General features: G+C 31.3%; 1 protein-coding gene across 1 annotated transcript; it reads left to right on the top strand.

Annotated features, from left to right (window-relative positions):
* The first annotated feature begins 3,021 nt into the window (after positions 1–3,021).
* LOC134699837 (uncharacterized) lies at positions 3,022–17,946 on the top strand. The gene is made up of 9 exons (XM_063561246.1): positions 3,022–3,178; positions 5,287–5,368; positions 6,100–6,224; positions 8,101–8,256; positions 9,639–9,674; positions 10,257–10,292; positions 12,140–12,251; positions 13,591–13,725; positions 17,813–17,946. Exons 1-9 carry the CDS (start codon positions 3,059–3,061, stop codon positions 17,944–17,946), a joined length of 936 nt encoding a protein of 311 aa, XP_063417316.1. The 5' UTR covers positions 3,022–3,058.
* The last annotated feature ends 709 nt before the right edge of the window (positions 17,947–18,655 follow it).

The raw sequence follows: 18,655 nt of genomic DNA, 5'->3' as shown, positions 1-18,655 counted from the left end.
TTGTCTCAAATGTAAACGTTAATAATTGTAGAATACAGTTTTGAATCAATCTGACGATGCTCTGGAAGCTTACATCACCGGTAAGGAAATAAATTAAGGGGAAATGGTCTACAGCACTAAATTATATTTTTATCGAATGATTAAATGAATGACTGGAATTAATGAATTCATTCAATAAATGAGGCATCAGACTTCTATGTGGCATTGCAATTCGGAAAACTACGATAAAAAAACAGAGACAAATAAAACAAAAGAATGATTGGATGAATAAAAAAAATGTAAAACATTTCAACTGTGAAAATGCAGGTCATAACCAAATCGAAAGTCAAAACGCGTACTTACTTGTTTTTTTTTTCATTTTTATTTCTCTGTGTAAGATTTATCATCAATAAACTATCCATTTCAAGCTATGCTTCTATCATACCTATATTGGACCTGAAATTGTTTGTCAAGTCTGACTTCATTCTTACTCAGTGACAATTTACGAGATAGTTAACGAATTGTCACCTATCAATTAACGTAGTGTTGAACTTATGTTTTGATAGCTTTTTAGTATTCAGCTGGAATACATGGATTTATTGAATTTCCAGATAGAATTTCGTATTTGCCATTTTGCAGAGAATATTTATTTATTCATTGTAAGTCTCCATGTTCTAGAATATGGGAAAAAGTGGGTCATATACTATAATTGATGACCCGGACTGCGATTGGCAAATTTTGGGAACTCAATGCTTCTAAATTCCCGGGTGTGGCCATCACGAATCGGGTCAATAATTTGTGTGTTTACAACTTCACGAATGGCGAAAAAAAAAGTAAATGCGCACACAACATAGGAGAGAACGAAATCCCTTTCATTATATCTGAAATCTTTTTATTTAATCAAATACTTCAGATTAACAAAACTAACGAGCTCTATTTTGCATTTAAATAAAATAAGTAAAACAAAAAAACCTCAATGACTGTAAAACAGATGATTAGTATAATAGTGATCTGACTAAACTGGTTGTATTGCCATCCAATGCCCTTAGTTGTATGGCAGTTTAATGTTTTTTCAGTACATGATGTAAAAGTGATTGCTTGGTGTTTCTGGTCTCACTACAAGTTTGAGATATAAATAAAACAGGACTGTTTCATCGTATTTGTGTTTTTGATGTGCACGACCTGACTTTGTGTCATGCCTGGATACACTCTTTTTCTTAAGAGTAGATTGCATTATAAACAACTTTATAATCTTCAGCTGATTATATTGAAAACAGCAAATATAGAGTTTCAACATGTTATGTTACAGTATTTGTTTCTGAATGATTTTTAATTAGCTCTGAAAATTATGTATAAATTAATAAGAAAAGGCTCAACATCCATAAAGATGAGGATTGGTTAATCAGACAAGGATCAACTGGGACAACATCTATAACGCCATCCCACCCCTCTCCTCCACTTTTTAGAACACATTTGAAGTGACCCTACTTATTCTCTATTTTTTGAAAATCAATTATTAACTTCAAGTCTTCTGATTTAACAATTCATGATACTGTAGAATCCTTTATTTTCGTGGGTTCCAATTTTCGTGGACTGAAGAAAACCTTTATAATCATTGATATTTAATTTTGTGGTATTGCCTTTGTATGCACACGAGCCTTACTGAACTGTGTCATTCGTTGACTATTTAGTTTCGTGGTTCATTTATACCCACGAAATCTCAAAATTTGGTATCCATCGAATAATAATGAATTTACAGTATTTCATCACATAAATGAGTGGTTTATTGATATGCAGGAACTAAATTTTGTGACCTTCGAACTTGCACTGCTTGACAAAATAAGATTGATTTAATAAGAATTGGCTGTGTGGTATAAATTCACGACTGTATTGTTTATTGATAACATGTGGTAAAGACAACACAATATTTAATTTATATGAAGTGAAGGATAAACGGAGACATAACTAAAGATAAAGGGCTGGTCTAAACAAACTCATCATAGATACCAGGATTAAATTTTGTATTTACGCCAGACGCCCGTTTTGTCTATAAAAGACTCAGAGGAGTGACGCTCGAATCCTAAAAGACTTAAAAAGGACAAATAAAGTACGAAGTTGAAAAGCATCGAGAACCAAAATTCATAAAAGTTTCGCCAAATACAGCTAAGGTAATCTATTTCTGAGGTAAAGATTAGGCCTTAGGCCTTAGTATTTCAAAATGCATATATTTTGTAAACAGTTAATTTATAAATATGACCATATCAAGGGTAATTTATATCAGCACAGGACTACTTGACTGGTGATATTCTGGATGAATTAAAAGCACAATTGTCCACAACACTGTAACAATCATTGCATATACTGATCAGTATAAATTATCATAACTAGCATGATATCACATATCAAATTTTGCAACATTATCAGTTTGAAAGGTATGTAATTAAATTTACCTTTCAAATAGACTATTAATTTAAAAAAACAAGGTTGTTCAGCGAACATATATATTTCTAAGTAATAGAGCACATGAAGATCCCAATGATAATGATCCTTATTGGAGGTGATGAATACTCATTCAATACAGCAATGCACTTCTTGGGAACGGATTATCCGGTTTTGTTGTTAGATGGGTCCGGGGGAGCTGCAGACTACATCTGTAAGGGCTACAGATTGAGTTCGTACAAAACCAGGTAAGTGTCGTATTGGTTTATTATTATTCTTTTTTTTTTTTTTCTCGTCATTAGTAAACGATGTTTTTCTCTGAGATATCCTTATTGTAGACTTTGTTAAATCGACAAAATGAAATGAACTGAGAAAATAAGAAATATCTTTTTGAAAGCAGTCTTAAACTTCAAAAAGAAAACCTATGTATTGTCATTCATTCGAAAAGTAATAATGGTAAAGTATTTTAGTTGACAAGTTACTTTTAAATTGAATAATCCAGACAAGTAAATATATAAGTAGGCATTTACCATGTACGTACATAAATATATTGTCAATGAAAACATGACAGAAAAGACTCTGATTTGTGTATATTAACAGCGAAGACAAGTGTTTGTTGTCTGATACATTTAAATCTGAAATGACCGAAGCAGCACAATACATTTGCGGTTTTAATGACGGATGGAGGATTTCTAAAAAGCAGAATTGTGAGAAACTTGCAGGCAAACTCCAACACGGATTAGAGACAAAATGGAAATTGGTATGTATTCCTTGCAATATCATTGTAACGTGAATCAAAGATAAGAAACAATTCTTTCATTAATGCTCTATGATCATTTCAACATGGGTAGGCAATGTATTTGTCCATATCTACTACCAAGCGTCAGCAAAATGTAACATGTTGACAAATATAATTCCTTACTATTTTGAAATGAGCTTGGGCATGGAAAGATATAATTATTTCGATTTTTTTTGGATCATTTATAATTTGTATACTCCGAAGTCGGCTTATATTACACGTTCGAAAGGCAGCCATTATGATTTTATGAATCAAAAACTGTAAAGAAAATTAATCTTTAAAAATGGACAATTACATGGTAAATACCTTTGAAATGATTTTATTATATATCTTAGCGAGAAACACCAAAACAAATGGCCACTTTGATTTCCCCTGTTTTTAAAATCTTACATTGAAATTTCAATTGTGAAATCAGTCACTAGCATCATGTTTTATTGACATGTTTCCAAAGCGTAAAAAGAACGCCATTAATAATTGATTTCGTTTAAAAAAGATAAAGTTTTACCTGTTACAAAATTATAAGCATCTGCAATATCAGCAATCAAAGCCGTAGATCTTCAGATCTAATGTGATAATTATATCTCTAGAATTGGTGTGATTCAGGTATTGATAAACGGAAACTCACAGAATACAAAACAATCTAAGTAACTTTTCCCGAGAAAAACTAACAAAACAGCCGGTTATTTACCCATTACACTGATATTCCCAATCCCAAAAGTAAAGACGTAGTGAAAAAAAGTTGAATATACATGAACAAAACATTATCAAAAAGAAAGGTTTTCTGCTCCCTATTTCCATGTAGCAACATTTCGGCAATGCCTTAATACGGAGTTTAATCTCCCAATTCATTATTTCTTCGAGGGGTTTCTCCATATGGAAGATTTTGAATCAAAAGTTTGAAGTCATCCCTTCGAACGTTTTCAATGCGACATTATTGATTAGTGAGTTGTTTTACGTTTGATTTACGTATCTGTATCACTAGGGAGCATGCTATTTCTTATGGTCGCCCCAAACTGCTACCTCTTTTTATTGATTAGGAAATCAGCGAGTATGATTTAGTGATTTACTTAATTTGCAATCATTACGAACAAACGAAGGCTTTCACGTCTTGAGACAGAGATTTTGAATCTTGCAGAGCACTTGCGATCATCCTTGGTCATGTTGGATTCTTGTTTCGTCTTCAATGTTCAATGTAGTGTACTATTTTTTTGTGTACTGCTGTTTCTCTATTCGTGTTTATTAGTTTGTCATGGTGGTTTTATGTCTCGTTGAAATATGAATTTTGATTGTCATTTCGGACTCTTGAACATTTTGTTGTTGAAAAATATTTGAATCATCGGAGGTTAAGTGGTGCATACAAAGAAAATTGTAACTGGTTTGATTTGTACGTACACTAATTGATAGTTATCAACATAGACACATGTGGTAAACAGTTTTAAACGTATTATATACTTGATATATCGGTTGTAAAGATGAATATCTGTTTTAATCATTTGATTTTAATAAAATGTCTTAATATCATTAAAATTTGTCAATAAAAGGGAACACATTATGGTAACAGAAAATAAACTGTTACGTGCTTCATGCCATTAAACGATATTATGTCACACTCTGCATACATATTTGGTTTATTCTGATCATGATTACACAATTTTGTTTTATTTTAAATATACTATAGACAAGTGATCAATGAGTGTTAACGTGGTAGTTGGATGTTAAATTCGTCTGTTACGGTTTGCATCAAAATGTTCATTCCAAAGTTCTTCGCATTTAATAGCGAATTGTATAATCCATACCCCATTTTTTGTTCATTAAGCATGTGGTGTGTCGCTGTCTGTAGCCGATTGGACCGAGAAAGCCAGTAAAACAAACTTCAAATTATTTTTGCGATGTTTGTTTACGGAACGGTATTGACATTCCAGAATTATATAATTTAATATTGTGTTAAACCTTAAAAGTTTTAGTAAAAATCAAACTACAGGCAAATATATAAGATCTGTAGAAGAGCATAACTTGACAACATATAACAGTTGCACTTGTGATATATAGAGTTGGAACTTTTTCTTCAGATTCACGTACACTCGATAAATGATACCATTAACAGTTTGGACAAGGCAATTCAAGATGCGTTATATCAGATATTTTGCAAAGGTTCGATAATGTTTTATATGTAGTTTCCGAAATCAAAACATCTAAGATAAACAGACTTTATTTTAACCTGTCCGTTTCAAAAGTCAATGCAATGTTTACATTGTATTAAATCAAAAAATCGATTAATTTAAGTTGATAATACATTAGTTAACATTCATGTGGAATCATGCATTCACGTACTTAAGTGACCACTGTAAAATGTTATGATCATCCACTGATATGCATATTGGATCACGAATCGGGAGAACGCAAGAAAAAACACTGTAGTTTGCTTTTTTATCTTTTAATTTTGCATTGCATATGACAAACATAAACCACTATATGTATTCCTTCGGTGAAACAATATAGTATTTCTTTTAAAATTTGTTAGTAAAATAAATAAATAGAAAGTAAAAACACAAAAATACCGAACTCCGAGGAAAATTCAAAAAGGAAAATCAAAAATCAAAAGGCAAAATCAAAAGTCCAAACACATCAAACGAATGGGTAACAACTGTCATATTCCTGACTTGGTACAGGCAGAACTTGCATTGAGACGTTTATATTTTCTTCTTCGTCCTTAAAAACAGTTAATCACTGTCCTTTATACGGGAGTCATTTAATATCAAGACTCAGAGCTCGTGTGAAATAAGAATTATGTTTCCTCCCCTATTGAGGAAATTGAACACACGTAATATTGCATTTTGTTCATGATAACATATTTCTAAACAAATATATTTGATCAATTTTAGGCAACAAAAAAAATTATAGGATTATAGACAACATACTTCGTTGTGTTGATTTATGGAACAGACCGGATATTTCAGAGAAAGAAATATTTAATATAGAAAACATCAACGTAGTGAAGACTCTACAGGTATACTTCAATTAAAATCTGACATCATTACTCACAATTAACATGCTTGTTGTCCCATTATCTTATAATGGCGTAGCTGCTAATTCGAGCCTCGATGATATGCATGAGGCTATAGAATTAACATGACATAGGGAGATGTATTCATTTAAAACGTTCTCAAATAGGTCAGATTTGCGTTAGTTCTTGTAACTTACTTTTCGTATTGATTTAACATTCTCAATTTTAATTATTAAATTTTCCAATTTAAATAACAATTCAACATGGTTTATAACAAAATTAAGAAAACGGGATGCATATTATATAAAAAAAATAAGCCAGAAAGATAACTAAACATTCAAAAACAAAATACATTTAATGCTTTTCACACCCTAGAAAGACATGCATTTGTTTCTCATAAATTAGAAATTCTCGATTTAAGATTTTATGGCGTAATGGTCCTCAAGATCTGGTTCATATATGGCACTTTTTAATGTAAACCTTTTATTTAATGTGAAACGAATTATCATTGAAGCTTACATCTAAACAATACATGGTTGTTTAAATTACAATGTGTCCTTAAACAATCAACATCATGACTATTGGAGTTGTTAACTACCTTTGACTGGCTATACAAAACTTGCACGGTCGCCTTTGTTTAAATATTCACGAAAGTGAATAAATCCACAGTGTTCTGACATGCTTTGGGGGGAAAAGTATACTTGACCTATACCAATGATAATGCGATAAAATACAATCCATTAAAGGTAAAATGTTTTTGTACATTGGCCAAACTACAGTTTAAAAAATATATTTTGAATACCACTGCAATGCCTATATTTTTTTGCAATTTATCATGCTCATTGAAAATCAGTATAGGTGAGTGACATTCTCAAAGACTTGTATTTAATGACTTTGATGCACCAAATTAACATACTTTATTTTGAACATAATTCAAGGGTTGATATCTTTCTGATCGGCTGAAGTGTATACTCTGTAATTGCCTTTAAATATGTATAAAGAATGTAACGAATGTATATTCCCAAAAAAATCGTATCAACAGAATGTTATGATGGCAAAAAGTAGGTTAAATGCGCAAATTTTTATAGGACCATATGTCTCAATACGTTGGATACAATGTTCTCTAAACGCAACATATTACCTGGTGTGGTTGGGGAAAAGGATTATAATGTTAATATCCTAGAAATACGCAAATGAATCGTTTATAGACCAAATATCTTTTTAAGTATTTTAAATTGCAAGTAAGGTTTAATGTTTCAAAGCAGCCTTGTATAACAACTTTTACAATTACTGAAAATAACGCCATCTACAAAATTAAGTTTTGGCTTTTATATTCTAATATAATACATTAATCATTGTCAATATAGGGATACACGCAGTTCAACTGATAGACTGTCAAAACTATCAAAAGGAAGGTGGAAGTAATATATCGTTACACATGATTTAAAAGACAAATGTAATACTTTCTTGCCATCATGTTAGAATACATGCAAGACTGTGTTCAGAGATTAGTAATTTAAGCGTTATCAGTTGCTTGCATTTGCAAGTACTAGGTACTTTTTTAATGTTTAATCTCAGATGTTCATATAATCAGTTTAAAATGTCAACGTTTACTTAATTCAGGAAAATATTGCTTATTTCAACGAATGCAACAAAGGCATGTGCTATGGGGAGGTAATCACAGCAGATATACCATTTGTTGCTCAGATATATTTATTGGCTATCATTTGGATAAATTTCATCAAATTCAGCTGTAATTTATTAACAATGTTCAGGTCATCTGATTCGTTTTAGATGTCGTCAATATTTATGTAGAAATACAATATAATTTTTTTAACATTTAAAATAACGATAATGTGATCGTATTCTTTTTATATAGGCGAGCCTAGTTGAAGAGGAAAGCAAATTATCCAAACTATTCAAAAATGCATTGGTAGGCAACAAAGTAGATATTGTCAAACAAGTGCTTGAGTATATCCAGGATAAACGACTATACAAGACCTTTTTAGAAAACAATATTAAGACGTTATATAAGGTAAGTTGAAATTTATAATATGGTACACACGAGTATATGTATTTACAGAATGGTAAACTAGACAACAAAAAAGTTCAACAAATACTTATAATTAAAATTTTGTATTAAAACGCAAAGAGTACAAGTAATTAGATCGGTCATTAAATTCTTTTCGGGGAATTCTTTTTTTATTTTCTTTACCTTTTGAATGCAAGAGGCAATATACACTATTGAGTAAATTTTGCTGAAACAAAAATAAAATAATATATATCTTGCAGATTTAGATCATATAGAGCGAAAATCATAGTTTGTGACAGCACTGTTTTTTTTCTTTGTTTGTCCTATAACATATGAATTCGATAAGTAAAATTTGAAATGAAAACGGGGAATGTGTCAAAGAGACAACAACCCGACCATCGAAGAGACAACAATAGAAGGCCACAAATGGCTATTCAATGCAGTGAGAAACTCGATAACACCTAATTTACCACTTTAACAAAAACATGTTATATACAGAGATTGACTTTGGAAAGTTTTACATTTAGGCCTTTAAAATAATTGTTTAAGATGCAATTAAGTTTTAACTTCCCACTTTGATGATGATGTTACTGTTTTTTAAAATTTATATTAAATAACTAATAAAGCTACCTATAAATAATATAAAAACATAAGGAGATGTACTGTTTCTATTTTAGTTCTACAGTATACAAAAATGAGTACGCATATATCAGTTTTTCACTAATTGGTCTTGTGTATAAACGAGGAGTTTCCTCAGGGAATATTTGAGTTCATATTTCTTTGAATTTCTTTGTTGTATGCTCAGGATTTTTTTATCAATTATTACGGAACAATATTGCAACCTCTAATGAGAGTAATAATTTGTCTCATAAGAAGCCCAATACCTAACATCATAATTCACAGATACGTTGAGTCTTTTGAATTTAGTTTAAAGATTTGATAGTTAGCAAAACCGAGATTAATGACTATCATTTAGGACAAAACATTGCACGTTCACAGACATACAAAGTGTCTCATGTTATCATAGTGTAACCGGAAATAGCATGGCAGTAGGAAAACTGTGAATCGCGGTACTAAAAATGTTTAAATTTAAACAATTAGAATTAATTTTACTGAGTTTTGAAATCAAGTGACATAATTACAACTCCAACCTGAATCATTTGACTTTAGTCGGATACGTGTCGGATATTGTATTGATACATTTTCGACGAAAAGTTGTCAAATACTGGAGCTTGTGTATATACATTGTAACGCAGTTTACATTATACATTATACATTTTTTGTCGATATGTTTTATACTTCACGGAGTTTTGTGTATTTATAATCCGAAAAGAGACAAAAATCGACGATCAACTATTAGAAATGTCTTCTTTTTTTTTTTAAAGAAAACGGACTGTATTTCAAGAGATTTGATTTCGGAGGTAAATATTAATAAATTGACGATTGACGTGTGTAAATGAAACAATAACCAAAGCATTGAGTTTTAAAACCATTAACATTTTGCAGGCAAAGAACATTGTTTTAGTTGACATTTGAATCAATGTAATACTTAACAGTTTCGCTGTATTTGATATGCGTTTGATTAATCGTCATATATAATGTTGATAATTAGAAGTTTAGACATTTGAATATGTAATACATAACTACATAACGAGTAAATTATTGAAAGGCAAACTGTAGTTCTTAATAAAATATAGTCAAATTTAATTTTATACCTAGCTAACATTTAATTCGAAGTAAACACATGTTTTCCAATCTATATATTCAGTACTGTGGAACTGTTAAAGGTAAATTGTATTTAAATCCGTTTAATTAATAATAGTTAAACTCAAATAGTCATGCATTAAATTCCTTAGTTGTGTCCTTTTACACAAATGTTTGACTTGAGCTGGAATCTGTTTATGAACGGTTTCAAAAAATTAATGAAATTTATACACAATCTATTTAATTTGACTGTATCAACGTATTAATCAATCCGATGTTTTTATATATTTTTTCTTCAGCACTCCAAATGCATTGCAAGAAGTATGATAAATGAGGTAAATAGTATTACATTGAAGATCTAAAATTCAGTCCAGGTATTGGAAATTGTTTTCAATAGGTTTTCAAAATATAAACTTTATGCAGCTTAAGGGACTCGTTTTATTGTGTAAATTAACAAAATAACGTTTTATAAAGTCAAATACATGTAGGTCTAAATTTTACAGCTTTACATTTTTTTATGTACAAAGTTGGGATTTAGATGGTTCAATTTGATATATATTTGAGACGTGTGTTTGTCATGACAATTTATTCGCCAATTTATTATATTTGATCTGTTTGTGTTTATAAAACGTATATGTAGTATAGGTAAGTCGTTATGCCGTAATGACATATACGCACAACAAAATTGACATGGGTGATCAAAAATTACAATTTTTAAAATACCTATATTTGGTTCAACTAAATACGTGTTACAACTTTACAAAAAGAAACGTTTCACATGTATAGAAATCAGCATCATAATATACAACAAAGATTAGACATAACTAACATTATACAGACTCGACAAAAATAATGGTTAAACCGTTAGAGTAGGAATGAAAATATGTTTCTTTAAAGAAAATATTCTGTGTCAACAAAAGTTCTGATGCTATTAATATAATGCGGTAGAAATAATCATATATCAGTCAACATTAATATGAACTTTACTTTTGATATTAGAACATTGTATGTTGCAGCTTTTTAATCATTAAATATCTTCTGCTTCTAAAATTAGAAACTATCAACGCATGTTAAAATAGCATAATATTGACAATTTTACGTTTTAACCTCCTGCTAACTGCTATTTAAGAAACCCTTTCATTTAACTTCTAATAACAGAATTGGTGACTTTAGCATTGTGTTAATGTTCCGGACCATATGAGTATTTGGACCATACGCGTATGGTCATGACCATATGGGTATATACTCATATGGTCGGGGTAATTGACAAGTTAACAGGTAACATCTAACTCTTCATAAGGTGTAACCCTTGTAGTTCTCACGTCATTAAAAATACGATATCAAAGGTTATTTCAATATATTATAATAACAAAATAAGCAGTTTCGTGCATTTGATTTTACTCACTAGTTACTATAGCAAACACATTTCATACATCTAGTCACTACCGACCTGTTGTTACGAGTGTATGGCAAAATGTTTGCGTAGGTAGATATTTCCATAACTTCCTAATGGCTGTTATGGAATTTCCCGAGACTTCTGTATCACTGCACGCAGCTGATAAGAAGGCTAGCATTCTGCTCGAATGCAAATGGTGTAACTGCAAAGGATTGTGCACAATCAGGACGTGCAAATGCAGAACATGTTATGGTACCGTATCAATATTTGATTTCTATATAGCATTTGAATTATAAAATCAGTACATTTTCATATAAACATCATTGCGGTTTTTTTTTAGATAAAATTTACTAATATTTGAAAAAAATACCTTTATGGTCCAAATACTCATATGGTCCGGCCTGTTAATAACCAAACTAGTAGATAAACTCATATGGCCCGACAATACGCGTATGGTCCTAATACTCATATGGTGTGGAACATTAATATGCTAAATGACTCAACCGAACAAAACGATAAACCATGATCAAAACATACAACGGTCAACACAGATATTGAATTAGAGAATAAATCGGCCGAGGTTTTTGTAGGTCTTGAATAAAAGGAACAGGAATACCTGGGAAAAACTTGTTATTTTAATATAATACCATTTCAGACAGGTGTTATATCATTGAAAATGAGTATTAAAACATGTGGCGGGGATAATTACGAGATTTGTTTTATAAAGTATTTTTTTCCGTCAATTTCTAAATAATTTGGAATGAACAACAATATTTGATATTTAAGCAAGAAAAAAATCAAAAATCCAAGAACTTTGTGAAAAGTATAAATATAGTTGTGATAAAAATACTTGGAAGTAGAAAATGGAAGCCTTTTCAAGAAAATATGGATAATAAAGGTAAGATCAACTTAATATGTTTGAGGCCAAAAAAGTACTTTATCGACTAGTTAACATTTTATGATTCGCTTACGTACATACAATTAAAAAGGGGCGAAGGATAACATAAGGAAATTTTAACTAATATGTTGAAAATGAACAAACAACGGCATGGTTAAAAAAAAGAAGACCAACAGACAAACAATAGTACATAAAACATAACATAGAATCTAAAGACTTAGCAACATCGAACATGATAAACAGTACCAAAAATTTGTTTAGGTGATCTGGAAGGGTATGTAAATCTTGCTAAACATATGGCATTGATATCCGTCGTGTTGTTATAAATTGTTGTGTTGTTATAGTCGTACCAAAAATATTGCATTTCAGTACCAGAGTGTTTAGTACTGGGCGGGTAATATTCACAGAGAAGAAGTATTAACCAGTTGATATATCGATGAAATATATGTCGGAAAAGAGGCAACTCAATCAGGCTATAGTGTACAACTCAAGAAAGGGGTTGTTCATATATGAATCACCAATAGTTCTAACATTTAACAACAGGAATGTCATATTGATTACAAAAAAACAAATTTTCCAAATCTCTCTATCAAAGAAAAAATGACATGCTGTGAAAGTTCTTTATTTCGTGGGTATCGATTTTCGTGGTTTGAGCAGAATTTACATGTTCGTGGGTTTTGAAAATCTTAGAGTTAAGTTTTCTAAAAAGAAAATTGAAGCTCAGTCTATAAATTGCCTAGATTGAAGGAAAGTAAACATTGACCCATAAAAAGTGAGTAACAGATTAAAGACAATCAAAGGTGCAAATAAGACCATAAACATGTCACTTGAAGAAACCAGTAACATAAACAAATGCTATATATGTATCTTGAATCGTAAAATAATTCTTATCAAACTCAAGCCCAGCATGATTTTATGATTTCCAGAACTGCATGTATGAGGATACAGTATGCACACTTTAGCATACTAGCATATCAATATCGATAATCAAAAGATCAAAAGTTGTAAAGTTAAGGTTACTAAAGATTAAATGGTTATAATCATGCATGCAGTTGTAGTTCATAGTGAGTTTGCCTTTTGATAACTATTGACTTATACTATAGTATTCTCCGATTTGGCAATATATTAATTTTATCATATCAGTAGTCAAACTTACATGGGGATCTTTTCATGTATTGATTCGGACAATGGTTGTTTTATTTCGTTGGACACTTAAATTTGAGGATAAAGTCATCCACGAAAACCACGCAAATTGGTTCTACACGAATTAAAGTACTTTCATTGTAAAGTGAACAACTAGGGAGTTATAATGCGCTCTTTTGATAATGATGGTTAACAGGTTGGGGAAATACAGAAGATACATGTAACATATATGAGGGAGATGTTTTCAAGCATTTGTTCATCTGGGCAGTTCTTATGGACCGGAGAGAGTTGGCAATGTTGTTTTGGAAGAAAGAAAACAGTGATTACATATGTAAGTTCATGAATTTAATAGAAACGTATGAACTATTTTACAAATGATCTACAATGATATTTACATGCTCTACGTGTCAAATCATGATAATATTCGGCCCCATGTCGTAAGTGACGCTATGCTCCAGCATGCTTACAGACTAAGGACCATATTAAAAAGTATATGAATTTTACATAAGAATGCTGCAACAGAGTTATCGATTGAACAACTGTGATGACTGATACATTCGACTAAGTCTCAACTCATCAGCGGTATGTTTACGTAGTTTAAGATCTAAAGACATCATAATAGTCGTCTAATCTATATTCTAATGTAATTTGAGTGTTACATGTTTTTCATTGGCTAAAATTTACCGTCTAATCCACAGTTGAGCAGGCGTAACTAAGGAGGGACCCGCCATTTTGAATTGATTGGATCAACAATTGTATTATTATTACATTATTATAAAAAATAAAACAACACCTACCTCTAATTCGACGTTTAAATGTGATTTATCCGGATTTGAATTACGAGGTAACGTTATTACCTCCAGTTTGTTAGTTTTCATTTGATGACGTTCACCACAACGTCTATGTCAAATTTATACATTTTTTCAAGCTCTAATAATGTTTTATATAACGCATTAGAATCGGAATAACTATACAGTAGTTGAATAGTGGCCATCGTCATTTTTGATTTTACGGTCGTTAATTTCCATTTTACCTACTCCGCAACGCGTCGCCAGTAAAACTACATTTGCGACCGTCAAATCGACAATTGGCGGTCACAACTTTTGAACTACAGTACTGTTATCCCTTTATTATATCTCTAAGAGTGCAGATTGGCGGTTGATCCATGTATACCAGAAGACGCTACCCTGGCGACACACCCACTTTCGCTCTCTCTAGTGATCTTTACTGATCCTTTTTTGTACCTTTTTTTGTATAATCGTACTTGATTTGTTATATCTAAACAACGTCAAACTATTGTAATCCTAAATTGGCTAGTAAGTAATTAAATGTCAGACTAGAATGTAAAGTTAATAACATAAAGGTGTAAATAGTTGTCAAATATGTAAGTAAGACAAACGGTATACATTTGAAGTGCATCATGTGCATTGAGGACCCAAAATTCCAAAAAGTTGTGCAAAATACGGCTACAGAAATTTACGACTGGAATAAGAAAATCCATAGTTTTTCGAATGATTCCTTCTTTTGAAACAGTAAATTTAAAAAATGGCCATATAATTGATGTTCATGCCAACAACAAAGTGCTGACTACTGGGTTAGTGATACCCACGGGAATGAAACGTCCACCAGCAGTGGCATCGATCCAGTGGTGTAAATCGTTATCAAAGTTACCAGGCTAATGATCTTATACACAAGACGCTAGTTTTGTCTTTATAAAAATACTCTTGAAAGGTTAAATGTTTGAGAACGGAAAAAGGCCATTATGATTCTAAAAATACATATTCTCGTATAGTCGGTTTTCACAGTGAATGCATATTCACACATATTTAGACATTCAAAATCATGTGACTGTATTATTAGTAGTCTTATATCAAGGAATCTGATGTAAAGTAGTTGTCGTTTGGTTATGTAATATATACGTGTTTCTCGTTTCTCGTTTTGTTTATATAGATTAGACCGTTGGTTTTCCCGTTTGTATGGTTTTACACTAGTAATTGTGGGGCCCTTTATAGCTTGTTGTTCGGTGTGAGCCAATGCTCCGTGTTGAAGGCCGTACTTTAACCTATAATGGTTTACTTTTTAAATTGTTATTTGGATGGAGAGTTGTCTCATTGGCACTCACACCACATCTTCCTATATCTATTAGAAATCCTGATATATACTATGTTTTGATGAAGATCTATAAACCTTAAAATTATGCAACTAAAAACTTTTCTTTCCTTGAAGAAGACATTCTTGTTATAAGTACCTTAATATCTTATGATTTAAAAAATATATACTATTACTACTAGAAAAGTTTGCAGCTCTTCCATTTCAATTATGAGAAAGCATTAGGGCCTCATATCTATGTAAAATTCTCCAAACGATCTGATATCAAACGGATTATTGTTTTATAGAATGTTGTGTTCATTGTAGAAGAAAACTGAAAGATCATATACAAATTTAGCGGAACATAAAACAAAAAGTCTTTTTGTTTAATTTCTTTGCGAAGGGAATGTAAGTGTCTGTTCAACTGTAATCAAACTTTTTTTAAAGGTTATCAAAGATTGCTAGGGAAGTTCTATTATGATTAAATTAAATTTTTGGTTTAAAAAAAACAAAGGTGTCATTTTTTCATTCATTAAGTAGCTTTATTATTTTCAATAAATATTAATAAAAAAAATCCAAAAAATCACTGCATTATTAAATACTCAACTGACACCATAAATCTATGCTAGGCTTAGGTTAATGGTGAAAATTCTCCAGTAACCATACAATATATCTGAAATATATGAAAAAGAAAATAGGTCTAGGTTTGTTAGTCGTTGGTCGAGTTAAGTTCAGACTAAGTCGAGTATGGTTCAGACTAAGTTGAGTATGGTTCAGACTAGGTCAAGCATGGTTCAGACTTGGTCAAGTATGGTTCAGACTCGTGAAAAATGTATTGGTAGAGTACACGTTCAGACAGTTAAGTGTGGTTCACGCTAAAGTCAAGTTTCATAAAGTAAAAGTAAAATAACAAAAATACTGAACTTAGAGGAAAATCAATCGGAAAGTCCATAATCACATGGCAAAATCAAATAACAAAACGCATCAAAAACGAATGGACAAGGACTGTCATATTCCTGACTTGGTACAGGCATTTTCAAATGTAGAAAATGGTGGATTAAACCTGGTTTTATAGCGCTAGCCCTCTCACTTTGATGACAGTCTCATCAAATTCCGTTATATTTACAATGATGCGTTAACTAAACAGACACAATAAATAAAATAGTCAAAATGTGGAAACAACAGTCATCATCGTGTAACAATTTTAAAAGGAACAATAAACAGAACACAAAAACATCTATCTACAAACACATTCATTGATTTGCGTGTCTGACGTCAGAAGATTTTATTCGTCACATATATATGTCGTTAATGTACATATAAACAATTTTAAAATTTCACATAGGCAATGTTAGCATACAGGGTTAAAAAATCAAAAGTATGTAAGAATAAATTTCAGAAATAGACCGAGATTTAAAATAGTCCAAAAGTTATATAGAATTTATTAAAATCCACAAATAGTCAATTCCACTACGCGACTGAATGATTTTGACGTTTGTGGTTCAACGTATTTTGCAATTCATAATAGAAATATATCATAATGACATAAAATAGAACAATATCATACTGACGGGATCTTTTAAAGTACAGAGTCACGTTATTAGAACCAAAGAAACACAAAAAGTCGCATATACAAAAAACACCACCAAAAAATGAAAGACAATACAAACACATTGACGGGATGTATAAGTACCGAGCCACGCCAAACGGATATCACATAAAACAATCCAACAGTAAAAAGTAATATTAGTAATAGAGCAACGACAAACGAAAGAACAATAAAACACGTTGTTAATATGATAATCAACATCAGTACGCAGAATCTATACACCAAAACCATCATGTATTATTTGTGAAGTTGATACGGAATATTTCTCAACAAGGTCTTGGTACCTTCCGATGAACTTTTCTTAGAAAAAAGGACGAAAGGTTCTTTGACATACCCCTGGTTCATAAACTTTCTACTCAGACACTGATGACGTTTATCAAAGTCTGAGTGGGAGCTGCAAGCTCTTGAATATCCAATAAGTTGGGAAATATATATTCCATATGCACGTGAAGTTGGTATATTGCTACTAAGGTGGGGGAAATTTATTTAGTTTGTCATAGATTCTGGTACTGAGATAAATTTCTGACCAATTCAGACTGGTCGAGTACAAATCAGTACAGTCAAGTACAGATATAGGCAATTTCCGACTTTAACTGGGTTTAAGTGCCGTTATAGCTAGCTGATGGGTTTCCCTCGGATTTTGTTTGTGACCAAGATTTATTGTTGCTTAATTGATTTATGAATTTTGAACAATGGTACACTACTTCACTACTTAATTTAGGTTCTGCATTATACGCAAGTTCCCTTGCTAGATGTCTTGCTGAACATGCCAGCTGGGAAGAATCCATAGATCAAAAGACAGATTTGCTTGAAAGTTCTAGGTTAGTCAACTTGACAAAAAAGAATGTTAAGTGAGAAAAAACGGTTTTGTTATGAGAATCTCCACCCAAGTCACAATTAATAAAAAGGAAACCATTATAGGTCAAAGTACGGAGCAATTAATCACACCGAACAGCAAACTATAAAGGTCCCTAAAAATTGATAGTTTTAAACCATTCAAACTGGAAAATTAACGGTCTCATCTATATATAAAAAAAAACAAGACACGATAAACATACTTGTTTTATAGGGTAAAATAATAAAGGTTTAATAGTTTTTTTTTAAACTGAGCATTTTCATATTGTATTACACGGCTTGAATTCTGCTCATTGATTTTTTCTGGAAGACATTCGTTTGAAGTTAGGTTGTTTTTTGTCCGTGTATGGTGTATTTAAAGCTTTTAATTAATCAACAACTGCTCTTGTGTTGGTTGTAAAAAGTATAAGAAAACATAAGTGATAGATAAAAAGAAATATTCACAATTTTAGTTGATGTAGATGAAGACAGTGCATAGGCATCATAACATACCTTTTGAGATTGAAAGGTTTTTTGAACGTATCTTTCCATTATTAAAATAATTTCATTAGTAAGTTAAGGGTCAATAGATATATAGTACATTTAGATTTTTTTATAGGGTAACTGACTGAAAGTTGTATTGAAGATTTGTTAAGAATGATATCTGAGAGACCAGGTTTATACATTTGATTTCAACTGCTACCTCTTCTTTTTATATCTCGTATATACA

This window comes from Mytilus trossulus, unplaced genomic scaffold, assembly GCF_036588685.1.
Source record: "Mytilus trossulus isolate FHL-02 unplaced genomic scaffold, PNRI_Mtr1.1.1.hap1 h1tg000085l___fragment_1__unscaffolded, whole genome shotgun sequence".
Lineage (NCBI taxonomy): Eukaryota > Metazoa > Mollusca > Bivalvia > Mytilida > Mytilidae > Mytilus > Mytilus trossulus.
Note: the sequence above shows the minus strand (reverse complement) of the source record. Positions and strands in the feature narration are given on the sequence as shown.